This window comes from Monodon monoceros, unplaced genomic scaffold (genome assembly GCF_005190385.1).
Source record: "Monodon monoceros isolate NGI ecotype Baffin Bay Population unplaced genomic scaffold, NGI_Narwhal_1 Super_Scaffold_7, whole genome shotgun sequence".
Lineage (NCBI taxonomy): Eukaryota > Metazoa > Chordata > Mammalia > Artiodactyla > Monodontidae > Monodon > Monodon monoceros.
The window spans coordinates 57547596-57567459 of NW_021703784.1; the positions used below are offsets into that span (position 1 = coordinate 57547596).

The 19864-nt window shown below is 56.6% G+C and overlaps 2 protein-coding genes across 13 annotated transcripts in view; both read left to right on the forward strand.

Annotated features, from left to right (window-relative positions):
* Positions 1-15689, forward strand: part of ARAP1 (ArfGAP with RhoGAP domain, ankyrin repeat and PH domain 1) — a 71481-nt gene extending 55792 nt beyond the window's left edge. For 3 of the 12 annotated variants that reach the window (XM_029208835.1, XM_029208837.1, XM_029208836.1), the window contains exons 28-33: positions 76-108; positions 3756-3838; positions 4626-4676; positions 4847-4910; positions 6287-6436; positions 6527-8160. In XM_029208835.1, the coding sequence (XP_029064668.1) occupies positions 76-108; positions 3756-3838; positions 4626-4676; positions 4847-4910; positions 6287-6436; positions 6527-6568 (423 nt within the window). In that variant the 3' untranslated portion in view covers positions 6569-8160. The other 9 variants (XM_029208842.1, XM_029208846.1, XR_003791521.1 and 6 more) reach the window with 8 other exon arrangements.
* A 107-nt stretch (positions 15690-15796) lies between these two features.
* The window catches only part of PDE2A (phosphodiesterase 2A), a 101616-nt gene continuing 97548 nt past the window's right edge, over positions 15797-19864 (forward strand). The window contains exon 1 of the mRNA XM_029208855.1: positions 15797-18444. Coding sequence (XP_029064688.1) covers positions 18374-18444 — 71 coding nt within the window. The 5' untranslated portion in view covers positions 15797-18373. The remainder of the gene's footprint in view (positions 18445-19864) is intronic.

Consider the following 19864-nt stretch of genomic DNA (forward strand, 5'->3'; position numbering starts at 1 on the left):
TGTACCACTACACACACTGTCCTAGCTCTGGACCTGGGCCTCCTTCTTCCGTAACCCTGATCCTCTATCAAACAGAGCCAGAGGCCATGGAGCGGGGCCCCTGAGACCGTGAGTAGCTGTGGGTCAACTGCCGGCTGCCTTACACCTCCTGGGGGCCAAGTGAGCCTAGTGGGAGCATGGGGACCCAGCCAGAGCTCCTGGCCATCTCCAGGCATGGTTTCCCGGCCTCCACCCTAGGGCTTGTGGCCTAGGCTCCTTCTCTTCATCCCCAACCCTATCCCAGAGTCCTTCCCCCAAGATAAGGTCCCCCATCAGTGCGATGTTCTAGACTTTTCCAAAAGATTCAGGGTGGAGGCTGTGGAGCCAGTTAATGGAAGCCCCTAGGTTTGGATTAGAGCTCTGATCTTCACCTCCTGCCACCCCTGGAACCACCCTCTTTCCAGCCCTGGAGAGAGTTCCAGGGCTATTAGAATGTCCTTGCTACTGCCCTCATCTTAAAACGTAAGAGCAGGACTACAGAGGCTTGTGGTGTATTCCCCAGCTGTAGTAGCCTCCCTAGCTGGTTGCCAGCCTTTGTTTGCACACCCTGGGAGAGGGGAGTTCATTCTCTCCTCCCTTGGTGCTGCTCTATCCCTAGAAAGATAGTATCATACTGAGTATCACTGTTCAGGTTCAGCTGAGATCTGCCTCCCATGACACCCCTGTGGATCCCAGCTGTGCCTTGGGTGCCACAGAGTATAGATGCTCTGCAGAGACAGGCAACAGAAACGGGTTTCTAAGGCCAGGGGTCCAGCCTGAGCTCCTACCGGTGTCTCCTGCCCTTTCTGCCCCTTGCGTCTCCTGAGGACATCTGGACAGGCCTGGCTGCCGTGGGAGCCCAGCAGATAGAGCAGGACCCTCACCTCCCTCTCTCTACACGTTACACCTCTATTAATGCAGCCTGGGCTCCTGCTGACCCTTGTGGGGAACGCCTCTTCTTCTTTCCTTTGCCTCCCTCTGTGATCACATCCTTGCTTCTGGGCCCATCCACCCCTCCGGTCAGTTCCCCTTGGTTCTAGATGCTATTTCCCTGGCCCTCTCCCTCTAGGGGTGCTTAGCCCCTTGGAATAGAACCAGACCGTCAATGTGGACAGGGAGGAGGGAGAATGGCTGAGGCACCTGGAAAAGCAGCTGCTGGTCCCTTGACACAGAGGAGAGGAGGCAGGAGAGCTAGAAAGAAGCAGATCTAATGTTTATCGAACCAGGCTTGGTGCCCAGCCTTTCACATACTGGGACATGTAATCTCACTACTGTCCTGTGTGGAGGGGTATTGTCCCTTTTTCACAGGTGAGAAAGCAGGCTTCAGGTGACTTGCCCAAGGCCATCTCTAGGTGGTAGCTTGGGACTTGAACCCAGATTTGTTAGCCTCAAAGCTTCAGCTTTTTATTCCTTGAAATATAGGAACCAAGACCTCATAGCAAGGGCTGGTCAGCTCAGGGCTAGATGGTGCTCTCCCCAGTGGCAGCCGGCAACTGGTCTCACAGGAGCCCTGGGAAGGTGTGTTTTGGCTACTGAGGTGTTGGTGATTCTGGTATTTGCTAGTTTATGGGGCCGCAGGACAGAAGATTTGAAATTGGGACAGTCCCTGGCAGTTCAGGCTATGTGAACACCCAAGCCTCGTCCTGGAGTCTCGCATTGTTAAAGACCCTGAGGCACCTGGGAAAAGCACATTCTAGAAAGATCTTGGTTCCAGCAGAGGTCTTTGAGCATCAAGGAGTGAACTTCATTCCCTGCCAGTGACCTTATACCTCGGAGATGCTGGCAACATGAGCTGTTTGATCAGAAATGAAGATTACATTGACTCATGCTCCCCCTGCCCCCCAAAGTCCCCCTCAACCTTCTTGTCTTGGCCATGCTCACATCATAAGCCTGCCACGTACACGCCACACGCACCAGTACCCGAGGAAGTAGCAGCCTGAGGGTTGTTTTTTTCTGGTTCTGAAGGAGCCACAGCCTGGCCTGACCACCTCCATTCCCTTAATCCTCTCCACGCCCTGACTGCAACCACTGTTCCTGTCACACGCCTGGGCTGGCTCCGCCCACTCCGGAGTCACTTTACTCCTTGCTTTTAGTTCTCTTCCCCTCACACCCACAGCCCGACTTCTTCCAAGCCCACTGTCTGCTTTTCATTCCCTCAGCCTGATTCCTTCTGTACCTGCGGCTCAGTTTCCCCCACATCCTTTCTCCTGTCATGCTCAGAGCCGGATGTTCCATGCCTGCAGCCTAACTTCTTTTACGGACTCTGTCTCAGTCTTTCCATTCCTGCTGCCTCGTTTCTTCCAACTGCAGTCTGATTTCTTCAGTGCTCTCAGCCTTGTGTCTTCCCTGCTTGCATGCAGGCCTCTTCTTTCTTGTATTCTCCCTAGACGTTGTTTCTCCCATATCAGCAGCCTGCTTTCCTTATCTCTGCCCTGTTTCCTCCCTGCCTGCAGCCCTGATCATCCTGTACCCGCGGCTCACCTTGTTCTGGCCCTCTTGGGCACATAGCCGTTGTCCTGCTATGTATGTGCAGGAGATGTGGGGCTCCCCCTTCAGGGGCTTGGTCGGTAGGAGGACTGGGGGTGAAAGCAGGGTGAAGGTTCCTAATAAGCCCTCCTTAAACTACACCCACTGTGATAGCACCGAAGTCTCCACTGATTCCCTAGGCAGCCCATCCTATTGTGACCTCACAGGGAAGTCCACCAATTCCCGAAATTCTCCATCTCCCTGGCCATCCCCTAGTCCCCTCTTTTTGTTCCTGCTGAGGAGCCATGCCTGGGGGTGGCTGGGAGCAATGGTGGGGAACAGTAGAGGTGGCTCAATCTGTGACCCCCAGTTTTGGTTGTAAGTGACTCCCCCTCCCCTGCCATCCACCCTGGTGTCCCTGTTGGCACCAGGGGTGCCTGGTGGGGGCAGGGTTTCAAGCAAGTGGCTCTCAGAGCAGGAGGAAGGCTCATTAGCTTGACCTCCAACCCGCTGCTTCACTGGAGGTCAATGCTCCCATCCCCCTGCCTCTGAGCCAGCCTGCTCCTTCCGAGCCCAGACCCATATGCAGAGGTGGGGACCAGAGATGAGCATGTCAGTGATCTGGTGCCCCTCCCCAATACTTTGGTCTGTCGCTTCCTGGCCTAGACCACTGGGAAGTTCTTCCTGTGGTCTACGGAACGGCCATTCTGCTTCAGCTTGAGTCATTAGCCTTCACTTTGTGGAACCAAAGAGCCAGTAACTGCTCACCTCACAAGCCTTCTGTTCACACAGTCAACCCTGGAGCCTCCATGGGGCAGGGAAGGGTGAAGAATAAATAACCTGAGACAAACAGACAGCCGAGGCTCTCAGCTCCTATACACTCGTTCAGTTTGGTGCCAAAGGGTGATGTGCAATGTGCAGACTTGTCCCTCTGCAGACAGCCTGGATCAGCCTATGATATTGACACAGATCAGTTCTCAATTTGCAGGGCAGCAGGGAGGGACTGGGGATCAACTGCTGTGGACATCCAGCTGCCTCGGGGACAAGGGTTGACTGTCTGATGCTGGGGCAGGGAGAGAGGCCTGGGGGCTCTGTTGAGCTAGATTGTGAGCAGGGAGGGCTTTGTCAGGAAGGCTTGCTGGAGGAGGGCTCCTGGGCTGGGAGGTAGAGAGGCTGGGGAGAGGGGGGAGGGAGGCACCCAGTTGGGAGATCTGCCCCAGTGCGCCCCCTGACTGACTGAAGTTCCTACTCCTTCTTCCTCCGCCACCCAGAGTCACCGGCCTGAGAAGGAGTGGCCCGTCAGGAGTCTCAAAATCTACCTGGGAGTGAAGAAGAAACTCCGGCCACCCACCTGGTGAGCTGGGGCGGGGGAGGTGGGTCCACGACTAGGGCCTGCGGGGCTCAGAACTGATGGGGGAGGCACAGCTGAGGGCTGTGAACTTGACAGGGACTGGCTCATAGTTCTGAGGGTGTGGTCTCCCAGACCAGCAGCATCAGCATCACCTGGAAACACATTAGAAACCCGAATTCTTGGGTACCACCCCAGACCTGCTAAATCATGGATTCTGGGGCTGGGGCCAGCAGTCTGTGCTGTCACAAGCCACCTAGGGGACTCTGATGCTTGCTCATGTTTAAGAACCAGTGGCCTGGATTGAAATCCAGTTAGTCACTGACTAGCTCTGGGACCTTTCTGTGCCTCACTTCCCACATCTGAGGAATGGGGAAAATAATGGCACGCCTGTTCCAAAGGGTGGTTGTATGGTTTTTTTTTCTTCTTCTTTTTTGAGTTGAAGTATAATTGATACGGTGGTATGATTTAAAAGTTGAAAAGTGATGCATAGCCACTGTCACTGTTGTTGACTGCAGTCACTAGGCTGGGGTTTCTGGCATTCACCTTTTACCCGCTGGCTGTGCCTGCTTCTCTCTGGGGGATAGGGCTGGGGGGTGGGGGAGCCGAGGCCCTGGGAGGCTGGCAGGGCTGTGAGAGGAAGAGGCAGCGGCCGGGATGTGCTGTGCCCACAGAAGGACTTGAACTCTGCCCCCAGCCCTGGCCCAGGCTTCTGGGCTCTGTCCTAGGCTCTCACTGGGGCTATGAGGCCTCTCTGGGCTGTCAAGTGACCCCACCTGCCCCTTCTCTGCAGCTGGGGCTTCACGGTGGTGCACGAGACGGAGAAACACGAGAAGCAGCAGTGGTGAGTGAGGGCCCCATGCCGAGGAGAGATGGTAGCATGTCCCCCTTGGTTGGGTCCCCTCACTGTCCAGATCTGGGCCCTGCCCCCGAGACCCTGGGCGGGGCAACACGGTAGGGTATCCCTGCTCAGCCAGGCCCTGGCGGCATCCAGACCTGTGCCCCACCCTGTAGGTACCTGTGCTGTGAGACGCAGATGGAGCTCCGGGAGTGGTTCGCCACTTTCCTCTTCATGCAGGTACCAGGCGCGGGGTGTGGGGTGGGTCCCGGGAAGCCTCCATTACAGAGAAGGGGTATGAGTGCTTCTTCACTGTTCAGGCCACCGATTGCTTCAGGATGTTGAGTTGCCTTTAATCCACTTGTTCGTTCATTGTCACGTAAACCCTTCCTGGTACCTGCTCTGGTCCAGCCCTGAGCCAGGCATGCTAGAGACAGGGTGCAGACCCCTTCCCTCGGGCACTCACTCCCCACGTAGAAAGGAAAACAGACCCAGAAGGAGCCTGTTAGAGCCCAGTGCTGTGGTGACAGAGGGAAGCCAGGGACCCTACCTCGAGGAGGTGTTGGGTGAGGTGAGGAAGGCAGCAGGGAGGGGGTATCGTGGAAGCTGAATCTTTGGGGATGAGGGAGCCTTCACCAAGCAAAGGCGGGGGTGGGGCGGCTTCGAGGCAAAGGGAACAGTTTGCACACAGGCGTAGCAGGATTGCCGACAGGGTGTAAAGGGAGAAGCCAGGCACGCTAGAAGTTGGCACTGGAAACGAAGTTGGGAGTAAAATCTCAGTCTTGAAGGCCATGCCAAGGAAGCTGAACTTGACCTAGTCGGCAGTTTGAAGGGAGAGTTTTAAGCAAGAGTGGTGCGCAGGGTTGAGTCTGAGTCTGAGGGTCCATTCTGGGTGCGGTGTGCAGGGGAGGATGGGCTGAAGGGCCGAGTCTGGAAGTGAGGAGGCCAGTGAGGTAGTTGCTGCAGTGGGCCAGGTGGGAACAGACTGGGGAGGACTTGAAGCCAGAGCAGGGCTAGAGGGGTGGGTTGGACATAAAATAGGTGTTTGTTTGTCTTTTGGCCGTATGGCATGCGGGATCTTAGTTCCCCAACCAGGGATCGAACCCGTGCCCCAGGCAGTGGGAGCACGGACTCTTAACCACTGGACCACCGAGGAAATCCCAAAACAGGTTTTTAAAATGAGAGCTCAGAATTGTTTGGGGAGAAGGGAGACAAAACTGTACCAGGGCTTGGGCTGAGCTCTTTTAGCCCTGAGCTTCCTGGTAGTCAAAGTCTAAAGGGAAACAGAGCAGATTCTAGAGTTTTCTTGGTTCCTGGTGAAAGGAAGCAGACACGTTCCTCTAGAACTGTTTTCTTGGCACTGCGTTCTTGAAGCGGTTTGTTTGTGGACCTGGAAATGAGGGTTGTTGAGTAATGTAATTGGCTGGGCTTTGCCGGGGATACAGTCATGTTCTCTTAACAGCTGCTTCTCATATCGGCTCAGATCAAAGCTGAGGGTTTCACCTCACATCATAGCTGGAGGCATTTCTTGGAAGGGTGGGTGGATCCGGAGCTGAGTGTCTAGGCCAGCGAACAGAGCCCAGACCCCAACACCCCTCCTCTCCCCTGCTGCCCAGCACGACGGCCTGGTGTGGCCCTCAGAGCCCTCACGCGTGTCCCGGGCGGTGCCTGAGGTCCGGCTGGGCAGTGTTTCGCTGATCCCCCTGCGCGGCAGTGAGAATGAGATGCGCCGGAGCGTGGCTGCCTTTACTGCGGACCCCCTTTCTGTGAGTGGCTCTCCATTCCTGTGGGCAGGCGGCTGGGAACCTGGCTGGAGCCTGCCTTCCACCTGACTCACTTTGCTTCTCCTCTCTGAGTGCCCTCCGGCCCTGTCCCTCCATCCTCATTGGGAGTCCTGACAGGCCCCTTTGGTTCACCTGGTTCCCGGGAGACCCCTCTCTGCTGGCCCCTGGCCCCTGCTCCCTGTGAGTCTTCACAACGTGCTCATGGAATCTGGACTTCTGTGCCTTCCCACAGCTCCTCCGAAACGCCTGATCGCAGGTGGGACTCTGCCACCGTGAAGCCTTCGTGGGCAGACACCCTCATGCCCTGCGTGCCTGGTGTGAGCCAGCAGGGGGCACATGAGGAAGCCGCACCCCCAGACCCCTCATCCTGACTGCAGCCTGGGGTTCCCTGGCCAGGACGTGGGGGGCAGGCAGCAGGGTCTGCCTGAGGAGGAATCCCTTACCTGCTCTGTCCAGGTGCTCAGCCCTCCTGGCCTGGCCTGCTCCCCCACTGGGTCACACACCCTGAGTTTAAGGGGTTGGAGAGATGGGCATCAGTGAGGCACTCTGGCAGACTGCCATCCTTTCAGAGGCTCAAGGCCCTGGGGCCCCCGCTGGAAGGGAGCCCACCCCTCTGCCGCAGACTCCAGAACAGCTCTAAAGGAACACTCAGCTGGGGTGGGGAGGGAGCTCTTGGGTAAATGTATACAGGGCTGAGAACTGGACTTGGGGGACTTTAGCCCCCCTTCTGGTCTGGGCTTACTGGGAGGGCCTAGGCTGCCCGGTGCCCCTTCCCCACTTTGGGGACCTTTTGATAATATAAATATATCTGTATATTTTATCCCCTGGTGCTGAGGTCTATGATTGGTTGGGGGTTTCAGGTGTCCCAGGGTAAGAGGGGACAGGAGGACAGGCACTCCAGAGGTGAGTGCCTTGGACCCTGAAGCCGGGGACCTGACCCTGCTGTCTCCAGGCCCTCAGCTGTCCAGATACTCTCCCCCTGCCCCAGACAGAGCCCCAGGCTGGCTCCGAGCTGTCCTCATTGTACTCCTGTACAGATGGCGTGGGGATTGCTGGTCCTGACTCTGACCAGGACAGACCCCAGCTAGATTGAGTCCCTCTCCCTGCTGCAGTCTGATTCTGAGCCAGGGGCTGGTTGTGTGGTACGTGAGTGACTCAGGGTAGCTCGTCATTAGCCCTTCTAGAGACACAAGGTCACGGAGGGAGTGACAGGAGCTTTATTAAATTAGGAAGAAGGGCTTCAGGTTACCCTTGGCTTCCGTGCACACCCCTTCAGAGGTGCCCTGCCTTGGACCAGAAAGCTGCCCTCACTGGCCACCTCCAAGAAGACAAGGCCCTGGCAAGTGGGGGGGGCGATAACGAGCTGTTCAGAGACGAATTTGGGACTCCCTGGGAAGGTGCCAGATACCACATTCCACCTCTGCCTAGAGCCTCATTACCAGCCTCTCTCCAGGGGCCCAGCGGGCAGACAGGCTGACCTCCCAGCCTCAGCCTCAGCCACTGGAGCTGGGCAAGCTGGGAAGCCCCTGACTTCTCACTGATCCAGTTCAGTGGGGAGGCCTGGATGCAGGTGGGGGTCTTGGTGGCCTGGACTCCAGGTTCCTTGTTCCTGTCTCTCGGGAAGGGGAGGTAGATGCCAGACTGGAATGGGTTCTCTGGCCGACTTCACAGGCTGGGACTAAGCCCCCCCCCACCCCGAGTCTCCCACTTTTGTCTTGCCCTAGGTGGGCTGCTCCAGGCCAGGCTGACCATTCCACCTGCAGCCAGGAGAAGACCGTTGTTCAAGTGCTCAGGGGCTGGAATTCTTCCCTGGATCTGACCTTGGACTGACCAGCTAACCCCGAGGCCCAGAGAGAGGGTGGGTGAGACTGGAGGCGCTCCCCCGCTAGGCTGCCAAGTGTCGCTCGCCCCAGCTCAGGGACAGCCTGCAATGACCGCATTGGGCCACCAGGGGGCAGCCACGGACAACTCAACATTGCTGGGTCCCAGAACAGGTTCTGGAGGACCCCACGTCTTCTGTTGGAGTGTGGGGTGAGACCTGGCCCTCCCTGCCTTTGACCCCAGGGCTGGTGATACTGTGGAAGGCAGCACAATACAAGAAGTGCTTTGGACTCCCAGGCCATTGGAACCCGAAGGAGGGAGGAAAGGCCTTTGTGGGTCAGTGCCTGTGTATTCTATGTACTGTCTCCTGGCAGAGGAAGAAAGGCCAGAGAAGGGAAATGACTTGCCCAAGGTCACACAGCTCTTCTGAATCAGGGTTGAGGTCCATTTCCACTGCCCCATTTTGGGGGGTTCTCCTTCCTCCACTCCCTTCCTGATTCCAGCTCTGCTGTCTCCTCTCGTGAGTGGCCCCATTTGTCCCCTGGGGAAGGGGATCTGAACTGTCAAGAGTTAATGATGCTTAAAGTGCTTTTCCTGGGGATCAGGGATGACATCCCAACGGGAGTCTTCGGGTCCTCAACCGTAATGAATTATGGTAAAGACAGCAGTGGTGGGTGGATTAGGGCAGGAGGCTCTGCTTGTCTTTGTGACAAAGATTTGTAGATATGGGGTCTCTTGGGACCCTGGGTGGTTTGTTCACATATTATTTGAGGTTGGGTTGAGGGGGATGGATAAAGAACCTGGAGCCAAACCTGCCGAGGTGTGGGCAGCAGCTCTTGGAGAGGCAGGAGGCTTCCTGGAGGAGGAGGTGCCCCTGAATTGGCCCTGAAGACTGGAAGCCTTTCCAGCTGTACATGGTAAGAAGGGGGTGCAAGTTGGGGTGAGGGTGGGTCGAAGTGTTGGGGGAGGAGGACAGGGCTTCCAGGGTCAACCCAAGTCACGGCCTAATGGCAGGGGAGCATGGGGAGGCCTGGGAGAGAAGGCTATGGCAAGTCAGAGCTTGGGGGTGAAGGCATTGTGGATGGAGAGGACGCTGAGCCAGGTGGGGAGTGGGGGCTGGGAGGTGGTGTGAGGTGTCTGTCTCTCTTCCGCCTCCTTCCTGTTCAACCCGCCTACCCTGCAAAGCATTCAGCAGCCATCCAGCCCTCGAGGGCCGGGCCTCAGGAGACCACTGGGCTCCACAAGAAATCGATGGGGCTGGGGAAGGGAAGATGGGCCCTGCCTCCTCTCCGCCTCCCCCTGAGCCCGGGGATTGGAAGCGGGGCCTGGAGCTGAGACCTTCTTTCCTGGCCCCATGCTCTCATGGCTCCTAAGCCCCCTGCCCACAACTGGTTGTTGTTTTTCTTTTTTTAAAGAAGATGTTGGGTGTAGGAGTTTAGTAATTTATTTATTTATTTTTGCTGTGTTGGGTCTTCGTTTCTGTGTGTGGGCTTTCTCTAGTTGTGGCAAGCAGGGGCCACTCTTCATCGCAGTGCGCAGGCCTCTGACTATTGCGGGCTCTCTTGTTGCGGAGCACAGGCTCTAGACGCGCAGACTCAGTAGTTGTGACTCACGGGCCTAGTTGCTCCGCGGCATGTGGGATCCTCCCAGGCCAGGGCTCGAACCCGTGTCCCCTGCATTAGCAGGCAGATTCTCAACCACTGCGCCACCAGGGAAGCCCCAAACGACTGGTTGTTTTTGAAAAGCGGGGGTGTGGATGCCAACTGTCGGGGCAGATGCCAACACTCCCGTCTACAAACTAGATTTGGCTGAGTTCCTGAGGTCTCTGATCCTCAGTTTTCTCTTCTGTTCTTTGGAGGTATTAATAGCACCCACTAATGGGAGGGTTAAATGAGCTAATAAGCGTGAAGTACCTAGCACTGTCCCTCGATAACCCCCTTCCCAAATATGTCTGGGGAGGCATCATGGCATCCAGAGTCCTTTCCAGGCCCAATATATTTTCATTCAACAAGCATTTCTTGAACACCTACAGTGTGTTCAGGGCTTCACTGAACAATGAGCTGGAGCAGATGAATAAGTGGTGTGGGGGAAGGAGGTGGTCTTCTGGTTGGGGGAGTCGATCAAGAAAGACTCCAAAGAGGAGGTGAGCCTGGAGGGACAAGCAGTGTTTCCGCAGGAGTTGAGAGGGAGGCGTTTCTGGGAGAGGGAACGGCAGGAGCCACAGGCAAGCTGCTGTGGGCCTGCGGCGAGCAGCCTGTTGTGGTTGGAGCTTAGCGCACCACTGTCGCTCCAGGGCCTGTCCCCCAAGCCTCTGGTGTTGGGGTCTTCCCCAGCCAGCTTCCTTTGGTCAGCTCTGTGACCTAAGTGACCCAGACTTTGATCTGGGGTCTGTCTGTCTGTCTCTCATATACATAGAAGGATAGCTGGCATGAACCTCCCAACCTCCCTTCCAATATGACCCCTCCTTCAGGAAGCTCTTCTGGATTGTTCTTCCATGCAGAAGAACTTAGGGTGCACTTAGGATGTGTGTGTGTGTGTGTGTGTGTGCGTGTGTGTGTGTGTGTGTGCGCACGCGCCCACATGTGTGTGTCCTGGCCACTTGGGTCCAGCTAGAGACTGGTCCAGGGAAGAGCTGTCAGGGAAAGGGTTCCTTGGTCAGACCAAGCTGGTTCAACCCCAGCGTATTCGCCGCTCCCATGCCACTTTCAGCCTGTGGAAATTTCCGCATTTTCTCTGCCATGGTTACAGCTCCTACTGCTGTTTTTATCACCCTGGAGACACAGTGGCACAGGCACACACATGCCACACACACACTCATGCCCTGCACACACGTGGTACCTGCATACTTTCTCCTGAACTTACACACACACACACACACACACACACACACGCTGCACGTGTATGAACGCCCCTGCACACAAAGCTCTCTAGGAAAATTGCCCCCCTCCCTCCCGCTCCTCCACTCTGTCCTCCCACCACCACCCACCTCAAAACACTGAGACCAAAGAGATGGGCTGGATGGTGCCTCCCACCACTTGTCAGCTTGGGAGGCCCTTCCCCCTTCGTGACTACAGTGTGTTCTTCCCCACCACCCCGCCCTTCCGCCTTCTGCGTCTCCCCAGCTCTCCCTACCCTTCCCTCCTCTCTGCCACTCCTCTGCACTCCTGCATGTCTCTCCCTGCACCGCAGTCACTCTGTCCTCTCTGGGTCACTCTTTTGACCCTCTGAGGTGGAAGCTGTCCTTCCTCCCTGCCCTCCCTCCTGAGGCGCACAGGATGGGGACCTCACAGGCACTGATGGAGACAGAGGGACAGGCCAGGGGGGCCCAGGGCCTGAGCCTCCTCAGCTTCTGTCACTTCCAGTCCCTCCTCCTGGGTGAAGGGAGGGCTGTGTGCCTAACACCATGGAGACCAGCGTCATGGCAACAAAGCCCGGTGGGCACAGCCTTCCTCCTCCGGGGGCCCCCAGCACCCCCTAGGAGGAGCTGCCAAGAGGCCCTGAGGAGGTGGGCCTTGTGCTGGGCCTGGTGCCCAGCACTGGCTGCCGTGCCCGCCTCCAGCTCATACCACCCCCAGATCACCCCCATCCTGACCAGCTCTCCTGCAGCTTCCACTACCACAGGTCACTAATCCCAGTAGGGTAAAATCATTTTGCAAACACGAACTCCAGAGCTGGGGACCCTGAGGGCTCATTTATCGACTGAGGGCCAGAGAGGGCAGGGGTTTGCCCAGGGGCACGCAGCATGTCTGGCCGAGCTCCTGACTCTTAGATCTCAGTTCTCTCCTCTGGCCTCCCACCTTCCACTCAGATCAGCTGTCAGTGGGGCGAAGAGGTCAGTTCAGCCGCCTGGGAGGTCTCCAGCCAGTCCTTAGCGTTGGCAGTAATGACGATGCAAATGATGATCCTGATAAGCCCTTGTGAAGCACCCACCACCTGCTGGGCTAAGGCTCTGTATGTGTCATTTTGTTTAATCCTTGTAACAAACCCTATAAAAAAGTTACTTTTTGTTCTCATTTTATCCGTGAAGAAACTGAGGCATAGACTTGCCAGTGTCAAGTGACTAGTAAATGGTAGAGCTGGAACAGGAACACAGGTCCTGCACACACGTGGTGCCTGCATACTTTCCCCAGCCAGCGCGGGCAAGCCAAGGCTTTATGCATGGTTCCCTTCCCAGCAGGCACTCTTCTAAATCAGTGACAAACTGTGTTTTCCATTCTGTCTTTCCTTCTGGAGAGAGTTCCTGGGGAAAGATCTGGGGCTCAGTCTAGGTCTGGCCTTAGGGTTTCGAGAAGTCAGGAGGTTTCTTTTCTAAGGTGATGGAGAGGGAACAGCACATTTAGTCCTAGGGAAAACCTCCCTTGCAGTCCGGCAGTGCATAAACTAGTTCGCAATCTCCAGGTTCTTTCAGAGTCCTGTCTAAACCCAGGCTGGAGCCTCAGGATGGAGGGAGAAGATCCTCCCTCCCTCCTGGGCCCAGACACAACTTCTCTCCCGGCCTTGATGGAGTCACGTTGCAGCTGCTTCCCTGCTGGCTTATGTAATCATTCAAATATAGCAGCTGCCTTTATCCCACTGAGTCGCACCCCCTCCTGCCCCCCCACTCAGGTGCAGGGAGTGACGAGGGGGAAGAGGTAGATTAGGGCTGAGTGGGTGGCTCGGGGCCTCCTGGTAAGGAGGATGCTAGTGTGCTGGATTGGAGGGTGGTGGAGGTGAGGGAGCTGGGCCAGGGCGGCAAGGAGGGTAAAACCTTTCCCAGAGTTGGAAGCCACAGAGTCACTCCTTTTCTGACCTGCCCCTGCTGAAATTACACATTCCTGGGGATCCCTTCCCAGGGTTACAAGCTGTATCTGCAGATTTCCCTCCCAGCCCTCTGTCCAGCTGGACGAGGGGAGGTGAAAGATTACAAGAGGAGGAGCTAGTCCAGTGGGGCAGTGACCAGCAGTCCTTGGTCATAGGCCCAGCCCTGCCCTTGACTCACCGTGTGACCTGGGTGTGTTTCTGCCCTCTCTCACCTGTTCCACCATCTGTACAATGAGGGATTGGACTCTACTGGCTCTAGCACCTATGCTGCCTGATCCGTATCCCAGGAGATGACCTCGACCTTGGGCAGAAGGCACTTCCAAGTGTCTGGTCCAGCCCCATCCTAGGCTGACATCCCTCTCCTCTCATCTGTGCCCACCCTAAGTCTGCCAATCTTCCTGGGCCAGTTCAGCACTCCCACCCCATCCATGGGGCAGTGTAGGTAGAATGATAGGATTCTGAGCTGAGGGGCTGCCTCTCCCCTCCCTGAACTTGCTGTCTGTTCCACCACTTCACCCCCCTGCCCAGCAGGAACGGGGAGCTCACTGCCCCCACCTGAGGTCACCCCTTCCCTCATAGGGCAGCTTTGGCCGATCCTGGAACCTGAAGTAGGCCCACAATGAATGCCTCAGCTCTCAGTTTCTGCATCCCCAAAGCCACCTTCCTGAGATGTGGAGGAAGCCATTCTGGAGGCAGTGGTGACCTTTTGTTCCTTTCAGCAAAGGCCTTGTCACCCATGGTGTGGTGGGGTCTGTGCTTAATGTGGAAATACAGGGAAGTATGCCAGGCCCCTGCCAAGGACATGGTGCTCCTCTAGCCATTGTCCTTGGAGCCACAGTTGGCAGCTTCTGGCTGAGGAGGGGAAGGAGAAGCACTGTGGAATGGTTCCCTCTGTTGCTTTCCCCCACCTCCCTGCTGGGATCTTGCTGCCAAGACCCAGATGTAGACATCCTGGCGCCCAGCCAGAGGGAGTCACCCAGGAGTTTTCGGGCCAACCCTCCGTGAAACCGGTGTTCTGCCAATAACCAGCCTTCCCCCTGGGGTGTTTCACGCTCCACAGCCTCAGTCTTTTCCCTACAGGGGAGGAGAATTCCCACAGCAGATCGGTGAGGCCTGCACCACCTGTGTCCTCACATCCACCTGCAGCCTCTTACTGAGGGCTTGCTCCAATGTGTCCTGGACTGAGCTCTGAAGTGCCCCATCTCATTTCCACGCTCACCTGTGTCTCCTTCCTACTTTCCTACCTCAACATTTCTCACTTGTACCTGGTGAGGCTGCCCAAAGGCTGGGGTCTGGAGCTGAGGTGAATAGGACTTCGGCCCGTCCTTGAGGAAAATGTGATCCAGTAGGAGAAAGGAGATGGACCTGAGCAGGGGGATGAGGTGTTGGGACAGGTGGCAAGTTAGGGAGGGGAGAGACAGCCAGGCATGCTCCGCCCAGAATCCAGTTACCCCTCCTGCCTACCCTGTCCCTGGTGGGTGGGGGCAGGTGTGTGTTGAATTGGCCTAGGAAGGCTGGGCCAGGATTTGGGATGGGCAGAGAAAAGGAAGACAGAGGGAAGTCAACCTAGGAAGGGAAACAGACTATATACCAACTCAAGGAGGAGGAAAGGACTAGCATGTGCTTAGGGACTAGACCCTGCGCCACCTGGAGCAGAGGGTGGAGAGGTCAGCCAGGGTCGATCATGAGAAACCTCAAATGCCAGGCTGAGGAGCTTGGCCTTTATCCTGAGAGCACTGGGAACCAAGCAAAGGTTTTGAGGAGGAGTTAACGTGACCAGCTAGATGTCTTAGAAAGTCAGTGCTAGAGGCAGGATGGAGATGGAATAAAGGGATTGTGTTGGAGTAGGGGGCTGGAGAATGACCAGGGAAGGGGGAAGTACGCTGGGGCTCAGCACAAGGAGGGAGTGGATAAATGTGAGGGAATTACAGAGGGAGAATTGACAGGCCTTGATGACAGATTTGACGGAGGAAGTGAAGGAGAGCGAAGAGTCAGGGCAACTTTGAAGTTTCCAGATTAGGGATTAGACGTTTGCTGATGCCTTTGATAAAGGCAAAAGATGTGTTGATGTTGAATATTTGAGTGTGAGGGGCCTGTGAGATGTTCCCAGAGGATATGTTGAGGTAGCCTGTACTGGACATCTGGAGCTCCAGAGAGAGGGCTGGCCCACAGGGGGCACTCGGGAGTTGCGGTGTTGGGGGAGCGCTCCATGCTCCGTGGGGGTGGGGTGGATAATTAAGGGAAGCAGGGTCCGGTCCTCCAGTGAGGGGGCAAAAATAGGAAGAATCAGTGAGGGAGACAAAGGAGCGGCCGTCTGGAAGCGGCGAGTGAAACAGCCGCCTGGGAGGGGCCGGGGAGGACAATGAGAAGAAGACGCCTTCTTTGGCAGTGAGGAGGTAGCTGGAGCCTATGGAGCCTGCGGTCCTCGCGAGGCGGTGGGCGCGGAGCGGAGGCCGGATCCCAGAGGCTGCATCCTCCCGTCGCTTTTGGCAGCCACCCGCCTCCCAGGAACATCTTGCTTCCCACCAGCTCCCCAACAAGCAAAAAAATGATGTCTGCTGGCCGGCTGCGGGGCAGTGGGCCAGGGCGTGTGAACGCGGTGCAAGCTGGTCAGCACCCTGGAGAGCGGCCGGGGGCGGGGCCTGCGGTGGGGCGGGGCTTCGCCGTAATCTCACGGGGCCTTTGGTTCCTGCACTGGCTGGTTTTGCAGGCCGGTTCGAGGTGGAGGAGTGAAGAGCAGACCTGGACAGCCTCAGGCCTTCTCTCTTTTCGGCACCTGCCCCCTCCCAACACTGCCTTGCAGGAACCCTACCCCAGCATTTGGGGCTGTTACTCCCTTGGCGCCATCAATTCAGTCTCTTTAGGGGAGGGAAGGGGAGAGAACGCACTATGTACCAGGAACTTTACGGACATTACCCAAACCTCACAGCTCTTTGAGTTTGGAGTTTGTCACCCATCTTTCAGATGAGAACACTAAATTGAAGTTCAGAGAGGTTAAATAACTTGCCCAGAGCACATGGCAGAGCTGGGATTTGAACTTAGACCTGCCTGGCTCTAAGTCCTGGAGTGCGCATAGTCCTGGATCTTGCACCTCATTCCTACAGACTCCTTGCTTCCCGGGCAACTGTAGAGGCTGGTGTGGCAGTGGGGTGGGCAGGAGACCCTACCTCCCCCCCTGACTTGCTTGAGCATAATCCTGGGAGGTTGTTGAGGATGAGACCTCTACCATCATTTCCAGAGCAGGAGAGGAGAAAGAAGGCTGAGAGGCAAGTAAGGCCTCAATGCACCTGCTCCCCTCCACGCCCAGGAGGCACCCTCCTTTGAATCCTCTGACTCAGCTTCTGACCGCCAGGCTCCTCAGGGCATGAAAGGGAGCTGTGAAAGGCCAAAACTGGATGTGGTCCAGGGCCTTGGCTTTCTGAGCCCGTAGAATGCCTTCCTAGCTAGCAGGCATGGAGGGGCGAGGTCCTAGGCATGGGCCAGGTTGAGGAAACAGTTTGCCCAGAGCTTTCAGAGATCTAAAATTCCACCTTCTGAGGCCACAGTGGGAAGCAAAGCCTCCCTCACATTTTCTTTCCTAACGCTTCCTAAGTCACAGACAACTGCTTTCTGTAGCCCTCGGCCTGGGCAGGCCTCCTGCACAAGCTCGGTCATTCCTGTCCACCCCCATCCCTGAACGCACCCACACCCCTCAGCAGGGTCAGGTTTCCACTCAGCCTCGTGGGCTTTTCTGCCTGGAGCTCGGTGTGTGCGGCAGGGGTTACTCCCCGTCACAGCTCAGAGAGCTGGGGTTACTGGTGTGGGTTATGTGTAGCTCCTCTATCCTGGAATACACCCCCTTTTCCTGGGGCCCCCTCTTTGCCTTAAAAAACCCAGCTGATGTCCTCTCTTCTGGAAATGCTTGCCAACTGCTGGGCTCCCTCTGGGCACCACAGACCCTGTGCTCCCCTCTGTCACACAGCAAGTACCCCCTTCCCCTTGCCTGGGTGCTGTTCCAAGGCAAGGCACCGTTGAGTCATATCTGATGAAGTTGGCCAGTGGTAGGTGTTCCTGAATGAATGAATGAGGAAGTTAGTGGTGGAACCAGGACTTGAACCCCCATCTCCTGCCTCCAGGTGTGGAGCTTTCTCTCCTCTGTCCAACAGGAGCTTTGCTGAGACAGTTCCCTACCTGTCCCATTGCCTAAAATGCCCCTGTTCCATTAGGTTAACGCTTCCTCCTCAGGAGTCAGGAGCCTGTCTGCCCTCAGGGACATGGCAGAGGTGAAGCAGGCCCTCCCCTATGCCTATAGTCCGTGGACAGTGAAGCCACGTGAGGCGTGCTGTGGCCTGGGTGCCACAACTCCTAGTAGAATTCCATGCTCATGCATCAGCTCCCACAGTGCCCGAGCTAAGTAGAGCCCCCAAGAGGTGGACTCTGTGATGAGGCTTTGAGTCCAAAGACCATCAGCAAAAGCCCCTGAGCCTCCCGTGCGCCCAGCTCCATGGTGAGGATGCACCCCAGGACACGATACAGTCCCAGTAAGGGAAGCCAGAGAATTCAGCTCTGCCAGGAGGCCCTGTGGCCCTTCCATACTTGAGGAGGGCATGGGGGTGTCCCCGTGCCCTGAGGGTCTGGGTCCTGTCTACCTGCCCCTCATACCCAGATCCCATCCTAGCTCACAAGCATTGAAAATGCCTCAAAATCCCTTATCCTCACATTTCTCTCTCTGGGGTCCTCCATCAGCTTTCTCTCTCTCTCTCTCTCTCTCTCTCTCTCTCTCATTTCCATGTCTTTCCCCCCCCCCGTCTTTGTTCCTCTGTGTGTGTGTTTTCCCTATGACTCTCTGATCTTTTGTATTTCCATCTTGATCTCTATAGGGCTTTGATCCCTCGCTCCTCTCCTTCATGTGTTTCTCTACCCCGTCCTGTCTCTGTTTCTCTCAGTCTCTCCCTCTGTGTGTGAGTCTTTCTTTTCCTCTCTCCCAGCCGGAGCCTCTCTCTACCCCTCCCTCCCTCTCTCCCTCTGTCTGGGCCTCTCTGTGCCTCCTCCCTCCTCCCTCCTCCTTCTGCATTACCAGACCTGCTCCAACCTCCTCCCAGAGTAAGCCTAGCGGCAGAGGCAGTGGCAGCCGGAGAAGCAGGAGCAGCCAGGGCAGCAGGGCTGGGTTGGGGTGTTGAGTCCCGGCTGAGCCGGGGACAGGCCGCTGCTCTTGGCCCCCGTGCCTGCTGGGCCAGGCGCCCTGCCTGGAGCCCCGGGCAGGGTGGACAGGGCGAGGGGCCCCTTTAGTCTGGCTGGGGAGGCAGATGATGAGGAGCGATGGGGCAGGCGTGCGGCCACTCCATCCTCTGCAGGAGCCAGCAGTGCCCGGCAGCGCGACCGGCTGAGCCGTGAGTACTGTCGAGGGGCTGGGGTCCGGGTGCGTGGCTGCAGGAGGTGCCACGGACAGGGTCCTGGGAGTCCCTCCAAGGGGCTGGGGTTGGCGTAGAGCTGAGCCACGTGGTTGGATCGATCCTGCTCCAGGGCACCCTGTTGCTGGACTATAGCATAGAGGGGGGTCTCTGTGTAGGGCGGGGGTGCCTCACATCAACCTAGGGCGTGTTGGGGCTGGGGTCCCATAGAAGGGGATGGTGGCTACGGGAGGGCTTGATAATGAATGTGAACCATCCCTTCAGGGGCTGGGGGTGGGGGAGGTCTGTGTGTGTGTGTGTGTGTGTGTGTGTGTGTGTGTGTGTGTTTCCAAGGAGCCCTGGAGTCTGATAGACTTAATTCAGGACTCTGGAGAGGGATGATGTCCCAGACCAGGGCGTGTGTGTGTGTGTGTGTGTGTGTGTGTGTGTGTGTGTGTGTGTGTGGAGAGAGAGAGAGAGAGAGAGAACATGAATTATGAATGAGTGGCCCTGGAGCAGGAGAGGGTCTGGGGCAACTGCTCTCCATGGAATGAGGATTGGGATTCAGAGCTGGCAATCTAGGCAACTTTGTCCCCGAAGCCCCTGTCCCAGAGAGAGTCATGGGGCTGGCTGGGATGTGGCTCCTGTGCACCAGCCTCATGAGCACCCACATGCAGCGAGATGTGCGTGCAGGTGAGTGGAGGGGGCTTCTGTGGAGATGCCCTTCCACCATCTGAGGGCTGCCGAGGTAGCAGGCAAGTGACACGTGTCTCCAAGTCAGTGGCGGTGCAGGTCTATGCCAGGCTGTGTGTGTGTGTGTGTGTGTGTGTGTGCATACATGTGGGGGGTACAAGGGACATGTGGGGTGTAGAGGAGCATGTAGAGTTCTGGGGTCCTTGGTGGTTGGGTGTCAGGGTGTGTGAGCATCCCGGTGTGACTCTCAGAGTTTTTGTGAGAGTATGTGTGCAGGGGTGTGTGTGTGTATGCATGTGTGTGTGTTTGAATTTGCATATTGGCATGCATGTTCATGTGTGCTGTGTCTGCAAAATAGAGTGACTCAATATCGAGCATGTTGTTTGATTCCATGTGTATTCATGTTGGTGTGTGTTTGTTAGTGTGTGAATATTAATACTACCGTGTGTGTGTGTGTGTGTGTGTGTATACGTGGGTGTCTGTATTAGCATGTGTTCCAGTGTAGGTGTGTGATCATGGTGCTAGTGTGCATGAGTGTGTATGTTGGTGCTTGTGTGGCTGGTGTGTGTGTGTCTATGTGTTCATCTGAGTGTGTGTGAGTGGCTGTTTCCTTCCCCTGGTGGCTGAGGACACAGCTGGGACACTGACCCACCGAGGCCGGGTTGGGGTGGATGAATGTGTGACCACCTCCATGAGCTCAGGACAATTCATTCTACACCCTGTGGGG